The sequence below is a fragment of the Eucyclogobius newberryi genome, unplaced genomic scaffold (genome assembly GCF_026437365.1).
Source record: "Eucyclogobius newberryi isolate DKJ021-1_F unplaced genomic scaffold, fEucNew1.0.hap1 SCAF_16, whole genome shotgun sequence".
Taxonomy (NCBI): Eukaryota; Metazoa; Chordata; class Actinopteri; order Gobiiformes; family Gobiidae; genus Eucyclogobius; species Eucyclogobius newberryi.
Window position 1 is genome coordinate 1,027,878 of NW_027315790.1, and position 19,820 is coordinate 1,047,697.

At 48.6% G+C, this 19,820-nt stretch overlaps 1 protein-coding gene across 1 annotated transcript in view; it reads left to right on the top strand.

Annotated features, from left to right (window-relative positions):
• Window positions 1-19,820, top strand: part of kcnh8 (potassium voltage-gated channel, subfamily H (eag-related), member 8) — a 127,030-nt gene that overhangs the window by 67,243 nt on the left and 39,967 nt on the right. Inside the window, exon 6 of the mRNA XM_072448412.1 lies at window positions 15,502-15,706. Within this exon, the coding sequence (XP_072304513.1) occupies window positions 15,502-15,706 (205 nt within the window). The remainder of the gene's footprint in view (window positions 1-15,501; window positions 15,707-19,820) is intronic.

Genomic DNA, 19,820 nt, shown 5'->3' on the forward strand with positions numbered 1-19,820 from the left:
TGGAATGTGGTGGCTGAAAATGGAGGGACAGGAATCGGTAGGGGGTCTGCCTCGGGAGCCAATGTCCTGAATTTCTGAAAAGCAAAACGGGAGAGAGAATCGGCAACAGAATTAAGGTAACCGGGAATGTATTTCACTCTGAGGATGAATTGGTGCTTGATGGACAACCAGGTGAGGCGGCGGACGAAAGGCATGATGGGAAGTGCATTGCTTCTGCCTTTGTTGATGATGTCAACGACTGCGAAATTGTCGGATTGAATAGCCACGCACGTAGAAGTCCACTCGTGGCCCCAGAGAAGAGTGGCAATGACAACGGGATAGATCTCGAATAAGGCGGAGGAGGATGGACCGGACTTATGAATGAAATCGAGAAACTCATTGGGCCAGGGGGCTGAGAACCACCTGCCCAGGTAATAACCCCCAAAGCCTGCTGATGGTGCAGCATCTGTAAAGAGAGAGATGTCTAATGGGGCTGAAATGATGTCCCGATAGAAAAGCGTGATACCATTCCAGTTGGAAAGTAGCAAGTGCCAGAATCGAAGCTCTGACTTGACCGACTTGCTTAGGATGATTACGCTGTGGAGGGATTTAACGGAAGATGCTAGTGTCAACAGGTTGGAAATGAATGCTCGTCCTTGAGGAATGATGCGCATGGCGAAGTTGAGATGACCAAGGAGTGAGAGGAGCTGCCGTTTCGAGCATGAAATGGCGACGAGGAAGTTACTGAGGAGGAGGGAGATCCGGTTCAGCTTTTCTGTTGGGAGGGAAGCTTGGTATTTGACTGTGTCAAGGGTAATGCCGAGGAACTCTAGGGAGGTGGAAGGACCCAGGGTCTTCTCTTCCGACAGGGGAACCCCGAGGGACGAGAAGACGTTTTTTAGAGTCAACAGGTCGCGTGCCGGAGGGGACGAGATTGGCGAGACGAGCAGAAAGTCGTCAAGAAGGTGAACCAGGAATGGTACATCATGTTTGTTAAGGAGGATCCAGCAGAGGGCTTCGGATAGGCAGTCGAACAGTTTGGGGCTGCTTTTACATCCGAAGGTGAGACGGACAGCAAAGTAAAAGGCATCTTTCCAGCAGACGCCGAAGAAACGCCAGAAATCTGGGTGGATGGGGAGCACTTTGAAAGCGTTTGTGATGTCGGCCTTGGATAGCCAGGCAGCGTGGCCGGCCAGTTTTATTAGAGATATGGCGTGGTCGATAGTGGCGTACTTGAGTGCAAACTCATCGCTTGGAATGAGGCTATTGATGCTGGGGCCGTGGGGAGCTGAGAGATCAATTATTAAGCGTTTTTTGCCAGAGTATTTTCTAGTTGCTATGCCGATGGGACTGATCCTGAAGGGTGAGAATGGAGGATTTGTAAAGGGGCCAATCATGTGGCCATCTTTTACCTCTTTAGCGAGGAGAGAATCCACGACTCCTGGTTCCTTCAGGGCTGACTGCAGGTTTTTGCAGGTGAAGGAAGTGGATGGAAGAGAAATAAGGCCGGGCCGGAAACCCTCGGAGAATCCGGCGATGAGGAATCTGACGAATTCTGGGTCTGGATGATCCTGTAGTGCCTTGGACAAGGCGGGAATCTGAATGGGTGTAGAAACTTTGCATAGTCATGATGTTGGGTTGTGGGGGCACGCCGAACGAGAGTGCCCTCCGCCACAGAAGGAGCAGGTATGCAGGAATCTGCATTGGGATAGGGTGCAACGAGAGGCGTTGAAATTGTTGCATATCGCTTTGCCGCCCTGAAGCATGATGGGCCTCTCTTGTCGACACCTTGGGGAATTGGAATTTTTGCAGACATTGGTGGGATCGGAACTGGTTGAGTGGCTGGACAGACCGGAGCCGGGGCCTGAGCCTGGGTTGGAGGCCTTCTGGCTGGGAAGACGCAGGCGGTGGCCGGGTGGGATGGGGCGCCGCAGAAGCTGCAGCAAACTGAAGCTCGAGATGCAAAAATCCTGCAATAAAGTTCCTGATCAAGACTCCCCCAGAATGTGTTTTGATTGAATTGCTGAAGTCGGGCAGCGGCTTGGGAGGAGAAAAGGATGTGATACTTATAGAACCCTGGGCCACTGAATCTGATGGCCAGATCTAGGATCAGGGTCATGTAAGAGTCGAATTCTTCACGGCGATTGGGATACATGGAGCAGATTATGTCTCTAAACAGGCTGAAGGCAAACGCGAATTCGAGGGGGGTGAGTTCTTTAAAACGCGAGGGGATAGGGTCGCGCATGACGTAGAGCCCGTCGTGGCTTTCGATGACGCGGGGCATGCCAGCCCTGAGGGAGGGAGGACGAAGGAGTTCAGCCAGGTCCACGTATTTACCTGCAATAATCTGCTGTCTGATGTTGCTGGGGATGGATGAAGGTTTTGGTGCTGGAACGGAGGTCGGAGGAATGGCTGATGCCAGAGTGAATTGGGCTGGACCGGGAACCGTGCCGATCAGTCCCTGAAAGAGATAGCTGGGGTTTGGAAATGTAGAGGAGAGCGTTGCTTGCTGGTGGCTGACCTGGGGCATGAATGAGTCTGCTAGCTGCGAAGGTGGGATCGACACCGTAGCTGAGACCTGGGCTGTGCTGTGGGGCCAGGCTGACGACATCGAAGGTGGGGCCCAGGACACGGAGGGCAAAGCCCAAGCCGGAAATGACGTGGTTTGTGGCGCGGCCACGGAGGGTAGGGCACCCGGCGTGGGGGGTTGGGAAGTTGGGACCACTGAGGAATCTATGGTACCGGAAGTGGAATGCTGATGAATGAGAGGCTCTTGGGAACTTTTAGCGTGAGCCGGGGAAGGTTGGAATGGAACCACTCCTGGCTGGCTACTCGAACCATGGGGATGGGAAGGTGGCCTCCTGGAAGTAGATGTCCCAGCGGGAAAGCGATTTCGCGTAGGTGAGTCTGGAGCGACGGACTTCCCTGAGGAAGGGGCGTGGGGCGTCTGCGAATGAGACGTGGTGGTGTTTAGGAAGGATGAAAGGAATTGGACGTCCCGGTGCCCGGAGGGAAGTGTGGGAGCTGGCATCTCGGTGCCCGGGGATGGGGTGGGGGGAAGGAAGGAGGAGACATGGCATCCCGGTGCCGAGGGGGGAAGAAAGTAGAACTGGCATCCCGGTGCCGAGGGGGGAAAGAAAGTAGAACTGGCATCCCGGTGCCGAAGGGGGAAAGAAGTAGAACTGGCATCCCGGTGCCGAAGGGGGAAATGAAGTAGAACTGGCATCCCGGTGCCGAAGGGGGAAATGAAGTAGACCTGGCATCCCGGTGCCGAAGGGGGAAATGAAGTAGACCTGGCATCCCGGTGCCGAAGGGGGAAAGAAAGTAGACCTGGCATCCCGGTGCCGCGGGGGGAAAGAAAGTAGACCTGGCATCCCGGTGCCGAGGGGGGAAAGAAAGTAGACCTGGCATCCCGGTGCCGAGGGGGGAAAGAAAGTAGACCTGGCATCCCGGTGCCGAGGGGGGGAAAGAAAGTAGACCTGGCATCCCGGTGCCGAGGGGGGAAAGAAAGTGGACCTGGCATCCCGGTGCCGAGGGGGGAAAGAAAGTAGACCTGGCATCCCGGTGCCGAGGGGGGAAAGAAGGTAGACCTGGCATCCCGGTGCCGAGGGGGGAAAGAAGGTAGACCTGGCATCCCGGTGCCGAGGGGGGGATTAGAGATGGGGGAAATAGGAGAACTGGCATGAGGTAGAGAGATGTTTAGTAAAAGGTAGTGTTCATTGTTAGGGGGAAGGGCGAAAAGGAGATCTGGCATCCCGGTGCCTGAGGGAGAGGTATTTAGTAAATGTAGAGTTCACGGTTAGGGGGGGGACGAGGAGGAGATCTGGCATCCCGGTGCCTGGGGGAGAGAGCATGAGGGGGTAGAGAGCGAGCAAGAAAGAGGGGGCATGAAGAAGAGACATACTTACTTGTTTAGGAATAAATGAGAGAAAAAGTGAGGCCTAGTGATCCAGGAAGAGAAAATTGCAACCTTTCGCTGGATAAGAGTGGGGCCTCGCATGAACCCAGCGAGAGGGAGGGAGAAGGAGGGAGGGGGAGAAAGAGAGCGCGGGTGAGCGAGAGCCAGGGTAAAGGACGGGGTTGAAAAGGAATGAGGGGGAAAGGGGAGGAGTTTAATATTTATTTATATATTAGATTTTTTATTTTTAATTTTTTTTTTAATTTTTTTTTTTTTAATTATTATTTGTTGAGGAATCTCGTCAATTATGCGTATGTGGTATATTAATATGATCGATTGACGAGTACCCATCATTAAACGTGTCCTTAGAGGAGTGCCCGGGGCAGAAAAATAAGAAATTGGTGATCGGGCAACTAGTGCTTTTAGAAGTGAGCACGGTGAAAAGTAAATTGTTGAACTATTAAACTATGAAGAGGCTTTATCAGCACAGAAGAATTACTAGTTCAGGACCTCAGAGCGCCGTGCATCTCCATCTTGAAGCCTCTAATCACTCGTTTGAAGACGGTGAGGTGAAGGTTTTAAGCAGGAGAAAAGATGGTTTGAAAGAGGAGTCAAGGAAGCTATTTTTGTTAAAAAAGAAAGACCTTCTTTAAACAGAAATGGAGGGCTTAGGTTTAATCTTCCTGTTATCTATAATGGGTTACTGAACCCCTGGAAAGGTAAAGGACCAGAGAATTCAAATGCTAATCAGGTCCTCAGGGTGGTTGAGCCAGGGTCTCACAAAGACAAAGAGGATTCTAATAGCCCATTAAAATTCTGAATAGGCTCGGTAGATACAAGGGGGAAGTTTCTGTTGAAACAAACAACTCTTTCTACTTCAGGAAGGCTCCTCCCAATGGGCGGGTCTTACCACAGAACAGTATTAATATCGGAGTTCTCGACCTAAATTCTGTTATTGACAATGACTCTTGGATGAGAGTCGAAACGTCTACTTTTTCAAACTGAGTCCAGATGACTACAACTGAAGCTTTTTCTACTATTAAACTATGAAGGAAAGTATAGAACTTTGAAGCGCAGCCCGGTGCAGGACAAGCAAACGTGAAAGAAAGACTCACTCTTCTGGAAGAACCTGCGGCACCTTTGCCGTGAGTTGGAGGAGCGGAGCACGCACCGCTTCCTGACCTCGGAACGGCGCGGTTAGAGCGGGCGTGCGCTGGAGTGTTGTGCTGGTCAAAGAGCAGGTTAAATAGCGTGCTCTTGTTGTCGGTGCGGTGGAATATGATGCCCTTATTTTTGAGCGCTCGCTGGAGACCTGCCACTGTCCATTCGGATGGTCTAAGCGGAGAGGAGCGCCGAGTCCGTATTGGACGTGTTTGGGGCGAGGATCGGGGCCGGATAAGGGCCTCCGCAGAGCGGCGAGGCCGCGTGGAGGACCCGGGAGAGCGGAGGGATCTGGAGTAGGTGCTGGTAGGTGGGGATCCGTGTCGGGACGCCCGTCTACTGGCTGGTGCTTTGCCTTTTGAACGAGGATGGAGTCTGTTAATGAATCTACTGGGTGTACTGGGTTGGGACAAAGGAGAGGAAGGCGAAACGGGAAAAGAAATAACGGAACGTAAACGAGAACTGCGCCTGGGTGAACGGCTCCGGGACCGAGGGCGGCGAGGTGGTAGCCCGAAATGCGCCCCGGTGGAGGTCTCCTGGGATGGTGGAGGCGAAGCCTGGGATGGGCTGATCAGGTCCTCGTCGGAAGGAAGAAGGCTCAGTAGATCCATGGTGAGTCGAAAGTTCGTTTTGGCGCTTCAGAGGGTAAATCTTGCAACGCATGAAGTAACGAACGCAGGTGTAATTGATTGGCCTGTTTAAATACTGTGGCCGCCGGAAGGGACGTGGAAGGGGGTGTGGTCCTGCTCCCGAACTTAAGATAACAGACTTATCTTCATATAAACTATACATTTTCCTACCTCATGGTGTGGGTCCCTGGTCACTGACGGGTGCTTTCGTTAATTTTGAGTGGGCTCCGCCCACTTTGTGTTTTTGGCCCTCTTTACAGTAATAATGTTCAATTTTTGCATTACATGCTTATATGCACGGAACATGCAAGAGATGGGGAACGTATTCGTGAGCTACTTAGCGCAAATGAGTGCTTTATATGGGGATCCCAATGTAAAGTGCTCGTTTAGTGCGCATTTTTGCACGGGCTTCGCCCGTTTACAACGGTAATATTCCATTTTCCTACTACTAATTAGTATGCACGGGGCGTGCATGAGTGGAGGAGTGCGTTAGTGAGTGTTTGGAAGTGGGCGAGCGATTCGCGCTCGATTTCGTGCGCACTACGTGCGCACTTTCTCAGCCGTGCTTCGCACGGCCTTATGGGACTAATAGACCTCTCACCAGCTTGTGGCGCTCGGGCCTAAAAATTGAAAAATACTCAAATCACATGTTAAATTCGAAATAAAATTAAGTATAAAATAACTGCAGATTGTGCATATGAACTACAAACTATCTGCTTTACACAAAGTGCACAAAAACGTACACACTGCATAACCCAAATAATTATCTGAATTAAAGCTTAAATAATAAAAATAAAGATTCACACACAGCACTAGCAGAAGATACACACAGCACTAGCAGAAGATACACACAGCACTAGCAGAAGATACACACAGCACTAGCAGAAGATACACACAGCACCAGCAGAAGATACACACAGAATTAGCAGAAGATACACACAGCACTAGCAGAAGATACACACAGAACTAGCAGAAGATACACACAGCACTAGCAGAAGATACACACAGCACTAGCAGAAGATACACACAGCACTAGCAGAAGATACACACAGCACTAGCAGAAGATACACACAACACCAGCAGAAGATACACACAGCACCAGCAGAAGATACACACAGCACCAGCAGAAGATACACACAGCACCAGCAGAAGATACACACAACACCAGCAGAAGATACACACAGCACCAGCAGAAGATACACACAGCACCAGCAGAAGATACACACAGCACCAGCAGAAGATACACACAACACCAGCAGAAGATACACACAACACCAGCAGAAGATACACACAGCACTAGCAGAGTGACATAGCGGAGGGAAACCTCTACTTTACAAAGTGAAGTGACAGACTTGACAAAGGAGGAGCGAGTTTGGACAGACAAACAGGACGACCTGGAGAACCGAGAACTCGGATGTGATTTGTGGATCGTTCCAGAGGACAGCGAGGATCAAGAGGTGGTCAAGGATTCTTCTTCTCTCTCTCTCTCCCAGCATCCTGTGTCCTTAGACAAATGTCCCGGCATCCTGTGTCCTTAGACAAATGTCCCAGCATCCTGTGTCCTTAGACAAATGTCCCAGCATCCTGTGTCCTTAGACAAATGTCCCAGCATCCTGTGTCCTTAGACAAATGTCCCAGCATCCTGTGTACTTAGACAAATGTCCCAGCATCCTGTGTCCTTAGACAAATGTCCCAGCATCCTGTGTACTTAGACAAATGTCCCAGCATCCTGTGTACTTAGACAAATGTCCCAGCATCCTGTGTCCTTAGACAAATGTCCCAGCATCCTGTGTCCTTAGACAAATGTCCCAGCATCCTGTGTCCTTAGACAAATGTCCCAGCATCCTGTGTCCTTAGACAAATGTCCCAGCATCCTGTGTACTTAGACAAATGTCCCAGCATCCTGTGTCCTTAGACAAATGTCCCAGCATCCTGTGTCCTTAGACAAATGTCCCAGCATCCTGTGTCCTTAGACAAATGTCCCAGCATCCTGTGTCCTTAGACAAATGTCCCAGCATCCTGTGTACTTAGACAAATGTCCCAGCATCCTGTGTCCTTAGACAAATGTCCCAGCATCCTGTGTCCTTAGACAAATGTCCCAGCATCCTGTGTCCTTAGACAAATGTCCCAGCATCCTGTGTACTTAGACAAATGTCCCAGCATCCTGTGTCCTAGACAAATGTCCCAGCATCCTGTGTCCTTAGACAAATGTCCCAGCATCCTGTGTCCTTAGACAAATGTCCCAAGCTCCCCGTCCTTACACTCCCCTTCTCAGCCAGGAAAAACTACAAAACCTCTTTGGGGAAAAGTCTGACGAGGAGGAGAACCAGCTCTTCAGGTGGAGAACCAGCTCTTCAGGAGGAGAACCAGCTCTTCAGGTGGAGAACCAGCTCTTCAGGAGGAGAACCAGCTCTTCAGGAGGAGAACCAGCTCTTCAGGAGGAGAACCAGCTCTTCAGGAGGAGAACCAGCTCTTCATGGGGGAGAACCCAGGAGGAGAACCAGCTCTTCAGGAGGAGAACCAGCTCTTCAGGAGGAGAACCAGCTCTTCAGGAGGAGAACCAGTTCTTCAGGAGGAGAACTAGTTCTTCAGGAGGAGAACCAGCTCTTCAGGTGGAGAACCAGCTCTTCAGGAGGAGAACCAGTTCTTCAGGAGGAGAACCAGCTCTTCAGGAGGAGAACCAGCTCTTCAGGAGGAGAACCAGCTCTTCAGGAGGAGAACCAGCTCTTCAGGAGGAGAACCAGCTCTTCAGGAGGAGAACCAGCTCTTCAGGAGGAGAACATGCTCTTCAGGAGGAGAACCAGCTCTTCAGGAGGAGAACCAGCTCTTCAGGAGGAGAACCAGTTCTTCAGGAGGAAAACCAGCTCTTCAGGAGGAGAACCAGCTCTTCAGGAGGAGAACCAGCTCTTTAGGAGGAGAACCAGCTCTTCAGGAGGAGAACCAGCTCTTCAGGAGGAGAACCAGCTCTTCAGGAGGAGAACCAGCTCTTCAGGAGGAGAACCAGTTCTTCAGGAGGAGAACCAGTTCTTCAGGAGGAGAACCAGCTCTTCAGGAGGAGAACCAGTTCTTCAGGAGGAGAACCAGTTCTTCAGGAGGAGAACCAGCTCTTCAGGAGGAGAACCAGCTCTTCAGGAGGAGAACATGCTCTTCAGGAGGAGAACCAGCTCTTCAGGAGGAGAGCCTCCAGGTCACACACTCCGGGCCCCTCCCTCTTCTAATTATTATTCTACTTTACGTCCTGGATTGGGGTAAGGAGGCCCTCATGGCCCCAAAGTGTCCATGTCTGAAGACTCGTGCTGTTCATGTTTCTCATTTACCAATGAACACTTTAAATCGTGTTTTTTCAAAACGCATGTAAATCAATGACAATATTTGTCAGGTTGTCACGGTAACATACTTGCAGATAGAGGTATACAATCATTTGCTTTTTTGATCAGAATGGTTAGAAGAATTGTATTTGTCTACGTCAAAGTACATTTTTTCACTTACTTCAAATGTTCAGGGCGGCGCTGTAGAGTCAAATATAGCATATTGTATATCACTATAAGATAAGATATTCCTTTATTGTCCCACATGGGGAAATTTCATTGGTGCAACGCAGATAGATACAGAGGTAGATCCAGAAGAACAGATCACTTATAGGAAGTCTGAAAAACACTTTCAGTAGAAGATCTCCTATAAATAAATACATAAATACCATGGCATGTGATCCCGACAGTAATTGCACATGAATATGTGTCACGACAGCACATAGATTGCACATGAATTTCACAGTAATTGCACATATGACAGAATTGCACATGGTTAGGTCAGTATTGTGAGTGTTCAGGACGAACAGTGTTTATTATAAAGTCTGACAGCAGCAGAAGGAAAGACCTACGAAACCTTTCCTTCCTTTCTCTCACTGAAGCCGCTCTCCAGAGCGGACAGAGTGTCCTGCAGGGGACAGAGTGTCCTGCAGGGGGCGACACTCACGGTCAAGCATAGATGTGAATCTAGCCAGGACCCTTCTGTCCCCCACCTCCTGCACCGAGTCCAGAGCACAGCCCAGGACGGAGCTGGACTTCTTGATGACTTTGTCCAGCCTCTTCCTCTCCCTCTCTGTGATGCTGCTGCTCCAGCAGGCCACACCTACAGGAGCTGATGCCACCACAGAGTCATAGAATGTCTTCAGGAGTGGCCCTGTCACTCCAGAAGACCTGAGTCTCCTCAGGAGGTAGAGCCGACTCTGGCTCTTCCTGTACAGTCTGTGTTATGAGTCCAGTCCAGTTTGTGGTTCAGATGAACACCCAGGTACTTGTATGAGTCACTCTCTCAATGTCCCGTCCCTGGATGTTCACTGGTGAGGGGGCAGTGGGGTGGCGTCTGCGGAAATCCACCACCATCTCCTTGGTCTTCCCTACATTGATGAGGAGGTGGTTCCGCTGACACCAGTCCACAAAGTCCTGCTCCAGTCCTCTGTACTCCGCGTCATCGTCGTCCGTGATGAGTCCGATGATGGCAGAGTCGTCAGAGAACTTCTGCAGGACACAGCTGTCCGTGTCGTTTCTGAAGTCTGCAGTGTAAAGGGTGAAGAGAAAAAATATATTGTATATTACTATATATATTGTATATCACTGCATTCAGCTTATCATTTTGCACAAAACGTATATTAATGCCGAAAAATAGGACATATCATACCAGAGAAACACAAGTTTTAACACCTTAACAACTATATATGATTTGTTCTAAAATATATCCAACTAGGCCGGTTTTCCCCTCACTTCTGCCCTTTAGTGACCCCTACAGGCTTCACTTTAGTGACCCCTACAGGCTGCCCTTTAGTGACCCTACTGGCTGCCCTTTAGTGACCCCTACAGGCTGCCCTTTAGTGACCCCTACAGGCTGCACTTTAGTGACCCCTACAGGCTGCACTTTAGTGACCCTACTGGCTGCCCTTTAGTGACCCCTACAGGCTGCCCTTTAGTGACCCCTACAGGCTTCCCTTTAGTGACCCCTACAGGCTTCCCTTTAGTGACCCCTACAGGCTGCCCTTTAGTGACCCCTACAGGCTGCACTTTAGTGACCCCTACAGGCTGCCCTTTAGTGACCCCTACAGGCTGCACTTTAGTGACCCCTACAGGCTGCCCTTTAGTGACCCCTACAGGCTGCCCTTTAGTGACCCCTACAGGCTGCACTTTAGTGACCCCTACAGGCTGCCCTTTAGTGACCCCTACAGGCTGCCCTTTAGTGACCCCTACAGGCTGCCCTTTAGTGACCCCTACAGGCTGCCCTTTAGTGACCCCTACAGGCTGCCCTTTAGTGACCCCTACAGGCTTCACTTTAGTGACCCCTACAGGCCGCTGGGAGGTACAGCATTGGAAGCTGCTCCGCCCTCTTACATGAGCTTTTAGAACCCGAGCGGAGCAGCTACTTTTAGAGGACAAACTCAAACCTCGCTGAATAAACCCCTGGGGTTTGTATGTTTGGCAGTTTTGCCTGAACTGAGCATGTGCAGAGGAGAAGTGAAGCTCTAACTGAGCATGTGCAGAGGAGAAGTGAAGCTCTAACTGAGCATGTGCAGAGGAGAAGTGAAGCTCTAACTGAGCATGTGCAGAGGAGAAGTGAAGCTGTAACTGAGCATGTGCAGAGGAGAAGTGAAGCTCTAACTGAGCATGTGCAGAGAAGAAGTGAAGCTGTAACTGAGCATGTGCAGAGGAGAAGTGAAGCTCTAACTGAGCATGTGCAGAGGAGAAGTGAAGCTGTAACTGAGCATGTGCAGAGGAGAAGTGAAGCTGTAACTGAGCATGTGCAGAGGAGAAGTGAAGCTGTAACTGAGCATGTGCAGAGGAGAAGTGAAGCTGTAACTGAGCATGTGCAGAGGAGAAGTGAAGCTCTAACTGAGCATGTGCAGAGGAGAAGTGAAGCTGTAACTGAACATGTGCAGAGGAGAAGTGAAGCTCTAACTGAGCATGTGCAGAGGAGAAGTGAAGCTCTAACTGAGCATGTGCAGAGGAGAAGTGAAGCTCTAACTGAGCATGTGCAGAGGAGAAGTGAAGCTCTAACTGAGCATGTGCAGAGGAGAAGAGAAGCAATAGAATCAGAATAAGGTTTATTGCCATTTGTTGATAAACTAAATTCACAGACAGGAACTTGTCCTGAAGATTCATGCAACACTGAACACTAAACGGCATGACATGTACATAATAGACTATAAAGTGTAAAGTTATGTAGTAAAATACGAAGTGACAGTGAGTGAAGGTGCTTAGGCCGTGTTCATGAGTCCAACGTCAGAGGGAAAGAAACTGTTCTTGTGACGGGAGGTTCAGGTCCTAATGGATCGTAGCCTCCTGCCTGAGGGGAGTGGCCTCCTGTCTGAGGGGAGTGGCCTCCTGTCTGAGGGGAGTGGCCTCCTGCCTGAGGGGAGTGGCCTCCTGTCTGAGGGGAGTGGCTCAAATAGTCCGTGTCCAGGGTGAGAAGGGTCGGCTGTGATCTGACCTGTTCGTCCCAGAGTCCTGGAGACGTTCAGGTCCTGCAGAGATGAAGTCTGCAGCCGGTCACCTTCTCAGCAGAGGGCGCTGTAGTCTCTGTTTGTCACTGGCTGTGGCTCCAGCGTACCACACGGTGATGGAGGAGGTGATGGTGGAGGTGATGGAGGAGGTGATGAAGGAGGTGATGGAGGAGGTGATGGAGGAGGTGATGGAGGAGGTGATGGAGGAGGTGATGGAGGAGGTGATGGAGGAGGTGATGGAGGAGGTGATGGAGGAGGTGAGGATGGACTCAATGATGGCCGTGTAGAACGGCACCATCATCTCCTCCTGCAGCCTGAATTTCCTCTGCCACAGGAAGTACATCCTCTGCTGGAGCTTCTTGATGAGGAGCTGATGGTGGCTCCTCCCACTTGAGGTCCTGGTGATGGTGGCTCCTCCCACTTGAGGTCCTGGTGATGGTGGCTCCTCCCACTTGAGGTCCTGGTGATGGTGGCTCCTCCCACTTGAGGTCCTGGTGATGGTGGCTCCTCCCACTTGAGGTCCTGGTGATGGTGGCTCCTCCCACTTGAGGTCCTGGTGATGGTGGCTCCTCCCACTTGAGGTCCTGGTGATGGTGGCTCCTCCCACTTGAGGTCCTGGTGATGGTGGCTCCTCCCACTTGAGGTCCTGGTGATGGTGGCTCCTCCCACTTGAGGTCCTGGTGATGGTGGCTCCTCCCACTTGAGGTCCTGGTGATGGTGGCTCCTCCCACTTGAGGTCCTGGTGATGGTGGCTCCTCCCACTTGAGGTCCTGGTGATGGTGGCTCCTCCCACTTGAGGTCCTGGTGATGGTGGCTCCTCCCACTTGAGGTCCTGGTGATGGTGGCTCCTCCCACTTGAGGTCCTGGTGATGGTGGCTCCTCCCACTTGAGGTCCTGGTGATGGTGGTGCAGAGGAAGTATGATGTCCCATGCTGATGGTCCGTGTGGGTTGGCAGAGGTGGCCACAGTGGGGGAGGGGGTGTCAAATCTGCAGTAGAATGTGTTGAGTTGTTGGGCCAGTTTTCTGTCGTCAACAGAAGGGGGGCTCTGGGCTTGTAGTTGGTGAAAAGCCGGAGCCCACTCCACACAGAGGCGGGGCCACTCCACACAGAGGCGGGGCCACTCCATACAGAGACGGGGCCACTCCACACAGAGGCGGGGCCACTCCACACAGAGGCGGGGCCACTCCACACAGAGGCAGGGCCACTTCACACAGAGGCGGGGCCACTCCACACAGAGGCGGGGCCACTTCACACAGAGGCAGGGCCACTTCACACAGAGGCGGGGCCACTCCACACAGAGGCGGGGCCACTCCACACAGAGGCGGGGCCACTCCACACAGAGGCGGGGCCACTCCACACAGAGGCGGGGCCACTCCACACAGAGGCGGGGTTGTTGTTTGAGAACTGCTGCTTCAGACACGTGTTGTAACGGGCTCTCGCTCTCGACACCTCCTGCTAAATCCGTACTTTTCCTCTTTGTAGCGCTCTCTAGCTCCGCCCCTGTGCTCCGCCTCCTTCTGCCTCAGCTTCAGTTTAAGTCTGAACCAGAGTTTGTCATTGTTGAAGGTGATTTTGGTGTGAGATGGTTTAATGCTGTCCTCACAGAATGTGTGACATCACAGTGTCCACGTAGCTCCTCCCAGTCTGTAATGTCCAAACACACACGTAGCTCCTCCCAGTCTGTAATGTCCAAACACACACGTAGCTCCTCCCAGTCTGTAATGTCCAAACACACACGTAGCTCCTCCTCCTCTGCCTCATTGGTCCACTTCTTAGAAGTCCTCACTACAGGTTTGCAGAGCTTCAGCCTCTGTCTGTTCGTGGGGATCAGGTGAACCATGACGTGGTCTGACGAGCCCAGCGTGGCTCCGCCCACGGCGTGGAAGGCGTGGCTGACTGTTGTGTAGCAGTGATGCAGTGTGTTCTTCTCTCTGGTCAGGACTTTCATAAACTGTCTGTACTTTGGTAGTTCATGGCTGAGATTCCCCTTGTCAAAGTCGCCCAGGATAAAACACAAGGAGACGGGAAGGTCCGCTCCGCTTTTCTGATCTGCTCACGCGAGCACGGGCTCCGCCTGCTGCACGTTCGCGCTCGGCGGGATGTAAACAGCAGCCAGAATAAACGAGGCAAACTCACGTGGCGAATAAAATGGTTTGCAGTTGATGAAAAGATATTCCAGGTCAGGAGAGCAGTGTTTGGAGATCACAGTCACGTCTGAAGATCAGGCGTTGTTGATGTAGAAACAGACTCCTCCACCCGGTGCAGCAGGACGCCCTGTAGCTCCACGGCGGGACGGATCCGCTCAGCCACGTCTCCGTGAAATACGGCTACGCCAGTTCGTCCCGTTTGTTTGGTAAAGAGTTCACGTTGAAGAGGAAGATTCCAGGTAAAGGCGTGTGCCTCGTCTCCTCAGGCGCATGAGCGCGCTCACCTTCCTCTTCTGTGTTGTCTAACGGTTTTAGCCAAAATAAGAGCTTTTTCTGCAGCAGATACTAAAAAAAACTGGAACTGTGTCCGTAGGAGTTGTGGTTCTGATGGATAGGAGCTCTTCACGGGTGTAAACGCAGACACACAATTAACTAACAAAAACAGACAAAAAAAAGAGCACCAAAACGCCAAGGCAGCCGTCCACGGCGCCATCTTGGTTGCAGCGCCAAGCTTCAAAAAACAGTCTTAAAATCTATCTTTTAGAGACAAGTCTGTGTTTTTAGCTCAGGCTCTGTTCACATTTTTATGATTCGACGTTTGTTAGAAATACAGTCATTTCACAACACAGAGTGAACATTGCTCAATGAAGTCAGCTTTTTTAGGCCAATCAGCATCTATCACATGTAGGGAGTGTTTTGTGTTATCCACTAAATATGGAACTGCTTCCATAAAAGTCACTGCACTCAACTGCACTGCATAGAATAATAAAACAACATGAAACATACGTGACTTGACCATTTTAGAGCCAGTAGAGAAGAAAACAGAAGAAAACTTCATTGTATATTCACAAAAGAGCCTAGATTTAACCCTCCTCGTAAGCCTCACTGATACTTCAGTTCAGTTCGGTTGGTGAGGACATGGACCATTCTCTAAAAACACTTCCTCTGGAAGTTCTTCTGGTGTAAAAGGTTTGTAGCTTTGGTGTAAAAAGTCTTCATGTTATTCATTCAGTCAGTGATCTACAGAAAAAACACCGTCCCTCATTGTCTTCAGGCCTTTTTCAGAGCTGCGACTTGCTCAGCTGTGCGGGGAACTCACATCTTTACATTCTCCTGCCTCTGTTATCTATTAGTCTCTATTAGTCCCCAAGGTCTCCTGTTATTGTGTTCACACTGCTGTCGTCCCTCTGTCCAGGTGTCTGTGGTCCACCTCCTGAAGACGGTTCGTTTGCTCCGGCTCCTTCGCCTGCTGCAGAAGATGGACCGCTACTCCCAGCACAGCACGGTGGTCTTGACCCTCCTCATGTCCATGTTCGCGCTGCTCGCTCACTGGATGGCCTGTATCTGGTACATCATTGGCAAAATGGAGATGGAGGCCAACGCATACACCTGGGATATCGGTGAGTGATGGAGCACACTCAGAAGTACTGCAGGCTGGAGCATTCATCACCACATCGTGTAATTCTCTCTCCACTCTGGCTGTAATGAACTAGAGAAGTGATCATGGTTTAATGGACGTGTTCCTCCAAAACACACGGGATTGGATAACTGGAGTTAAGTGGAAGAGACGTACACGGAAGTGATGCGCAGATTGTCTTTTGATAATCCTGAATGGCACAACATTATAGAAGTCATCATTGATCTTGTTTGGTGTGCGCTGGATCAGCGTATACGACAGGGTGTTCCTGCTAATATCCAACAACTTGAGCTGCCATTTTGGTGGTCTCCCCAGAAACTGACCCTCCCAATTAAGCAAAACCAAACATTTCAGAAGGGCCTTTTATTTTGGCCAGCATTAGGCAAACCTGTGCAACATTCATGCTCTCATTCTCATGATATGCCACTCCTGTGAGGTGAAACAGATTATTAATATGAATTGCTCAGAAAGAAAGATTTGTGAACAATATTTGAAAGAAATGGGTATTTTGTGTTGAAAATAAAATCTTTGGTTCCGGGATGAAGGCTGCTAAATTCAGGCGTGTCTGTCGTATCCGTGGGAAAAATCCATCTTCATTATGCGTTCACTTGGGGAGCAAAGATATCATGAGCAAAGATGGGAACATGTCTAAGAAAAACAACAGATGATACACCAACGAGGTCATTTTACATCTAAGTTAGCTAGCGCCGCATTGGTGCCAGTCCCTGCCCGGGCTCTGGAGCCACCACACGCCCCGGCACCGGCTCAACCTCGGCTGCTTGTCCAGCCACATCACGCGCTCTCTCCAACTCCAGCTCCGGCAGCTTTACGGGAGATTATTGACAAGATTACAAACAGTGTGCGCAAAGATGGAAGTAGGCCTGGCGGAAATGCATGATTTGAAATCCAAGAATGGCGTACTGGACACCGGAGGCATAGCGAGGAGGAGGTCTCTGACCTGAGGGAACCTTCTCTACTATACCAAAGAAGCAGAATTGACAAACCAGGTGTGTGTTTTGACAGACAAACTGAACGACCTGGAGAACAGAGAGAACGCAGATGTAATTTGTTTGTAATTGTTTGTTTTCCAGAGGACACTGAAGGGAAAGGTATGGTCCAGTAAAGAGGTTTTTGTAGTTTTTCCTGGCCGAGAAGGAGGGTCTAAGGACAGAGGACCCTGGGACATCACCCTCGTCCCTATGGACATTGTTTAATCTGTTTTTCACTGTCACCCTCTGAGACAACTGCTGTTGTGGTTTTGGCCCTTACAAAAATAAATTGAATTGAATTGAATTGAAGTGTAGACATGGATCCATCAAACATCCATTTCCAACAAAAGCTGGGAAATAAAGATTGACCATGCGCATCATTCCCTGGCTCCAAAACCGGCTCCGAACAAGTGTCCAAGACTGATTATTGTACTGAAGTTCCACAACTTCTGTGTCATGGCTGCATCCAGACGTCTCCCATGACAACTTAGATCAACCAAGCCCCGAGTCTTCAACAACTCCTCTTTCTTCAAAAAACGCAAATCTGTTGTTCCGGTGAAATTCCGCCTGAGAGAGAAGAACATGGAATTGGCTCTATCCTGCAATGCCGAGGATCAACGTGAATGGCAAAATAAAAAGATTCACTACAGCGGAAGAGGTGTTCGATGGTCTGACATTCTCTCCCTTTTATTTTCTTCATTTCAATGTGGGCCAGTGGTGTCCAACTTTGGGTTGTTTCGTACCGGGGGCCTTTCTTTTTTACCAAGCCTGTGGGGTCTTTGCATGTGTCTAACATGAGCTCTTTCTTTCTCATACTGTTGGTTCAATAGTGTTTGTTTGTGTGGTTCCTGTTTGTGTTCGAGCTGTAAAACAAAGGCAGATTTACAAGAATAATTTCAACATAGTTCATACAGTGGAATCTGAAAAGTTACGAATAGCATCTTGTAGTGTTAACGGCATATTGGGTCCAATTACGTGGTCAAAAATACAAACAAAGATGAAAAAAGAAAAATATGTTATAATACGCCTACAAGAAACCCATTTAAACCACTTAGAACATCAACAATGAACTAAAATGAACATAAAGATAAAGTTATCAGATTTATACTGGTCAAAGGAACTATTATTGGAAGTGTGTTTACTTTGATAAAAGTTCAAAAAGCTCACAAAATACTGGTAAATCTATAAATAATACATTTAGTAAATGAATGCATCTGGAGAGGGATTAAACCTAATGTCCGCCAAGACACACATTTAAACCAACCCATATTTCTATACTAGAATAAACAACAAAGAGGCAGACATAGGTACAATAGACATAAGTGATCGTCACTGTAGATCAGGAACAGAAACAAATAAACACACTTTGGAGATTTAATGCTTGTCTAGTCAATGACCCACAATTTGTTAAAATTATGACAAAGGACATTGAGACGTTTGTGGAGGAAAACAACAGTAGTAAAAGTTCTCCTCGTTCTCAGGGATGCAGCAAAGACACTTTTTGATGTCGCCTTTTGCTTTTGTAATTACTGTCGAAAAACCAGAACTAAAGCTGTTTGAAGCTAAACATGCCATAAACAAGGATCCTCAAATGCTACAGGAAATTAAAAAGATAAGGGATGAGATTAATGACCTGACTTCTCAGGAAATAATCATTAAAAAATGTTCTTCACCTAACAAAGATATTATGAAAGTGGTTCAAAATTCAAAAAATTATTAGCTTGGAAGCTTAGAAAACTACTGGCAGAAAGAAGTATTTTTAAAATATGAGATATAATAATGTAATTTAACCAAACAAGAACAATTACAATCATCGTTTGAATCGTTCTACAAAAGAATTGTCCCCAAAATATCAGGAAATAAAGAAAGTAACACTCTCAACTTACTGACAGAAACTGTCAGTAAGTTGAGGGTTCTGAAATAATCACTACTGACATTTAAAGTGCAATGAAAAGACTCAAACACAGTCAATCCCTGGGTAGTGATGGGTTCACCTCAGAGCGCTGTAAAGCTCTAAAAGACACACTTACTCCTTTCATCAACTTTTAACACTTGAGAAAGCTCAGACCATCCGGGTGTGAAAGAGGCCTTCATGTCCCTGAGACCTAAAGAGGAGACGGACCGACTTGACTGTGCCTCACATAGACCAATCTCATTTCTCTATGTGGACTATCGTGTATACACCTCAATTATGTCCAAATGAATGGCACAAATACTCCCAAACTTCATCCACAAAGATCAGACAGGATTTATTAACTGACTAAAAACACAAGACAACATGAGATAATCTTTACACATAATAAACCACATAAAAAAACATAAGATGAAGCTGTGATCATTAGTTTGGACTCTGAGAAAGCTTTTGATTCTGTCATCTGGCCTTATTTATTCAAGGTGCTAAACAAATTTAAAATAGATGACTTAACAAGAGTTGTTTTTTATTGTTTACGTCTGTACCTACTTTGTGTTGCAACACTAGAATTTCCCCATTGTGGGACAAATAAAGACTTATCTTAATTGTAAAAAATATTGAGGCTCTTTAATATGGTCCAACATCAAGAATGAATTGTCATCTGTCAGATCTGCTGACTTTTGAAAGAGGGATGAGACAGGGCTGTGCCTCGTCCCTCTTTTGTTTGCTTTGTATCTGGAACCACTGGCCCAATATATAAGACGATCAAAATCAATTTCAATTACGTTCTATTACATTTGACCAAACCAGACATTTCTATCCCCAAAGTGACAAGGCAAATTTATTTGTAGAGCACAATTCACACAAGGCAATTCAAAGTGCTTCACACAACAGGAAAAATGCATTAAAATCACAACGACATGACAGAAATCACTAAACAGTTTGAGACATAAAAGAGAAGAAGAAAAAATCCTTTCAGTCAAACACAGCTAAACAAAACTGTGTTTATCTTAGATTTGAACATTGTCAGAGCAGAACATGTCTCACATCTTTAGACCGGGAATTCAGATATTTATTCTATTCTGTGGTAAGCCCCGCCCACCGGGCGGGCCCTCCTGAAGTAGAAGGAAAAAATGGTTTCAATAGAAACTTGCACCTCTTGTTTACTCTCATTCATTAAAGGACAGAATAGAATA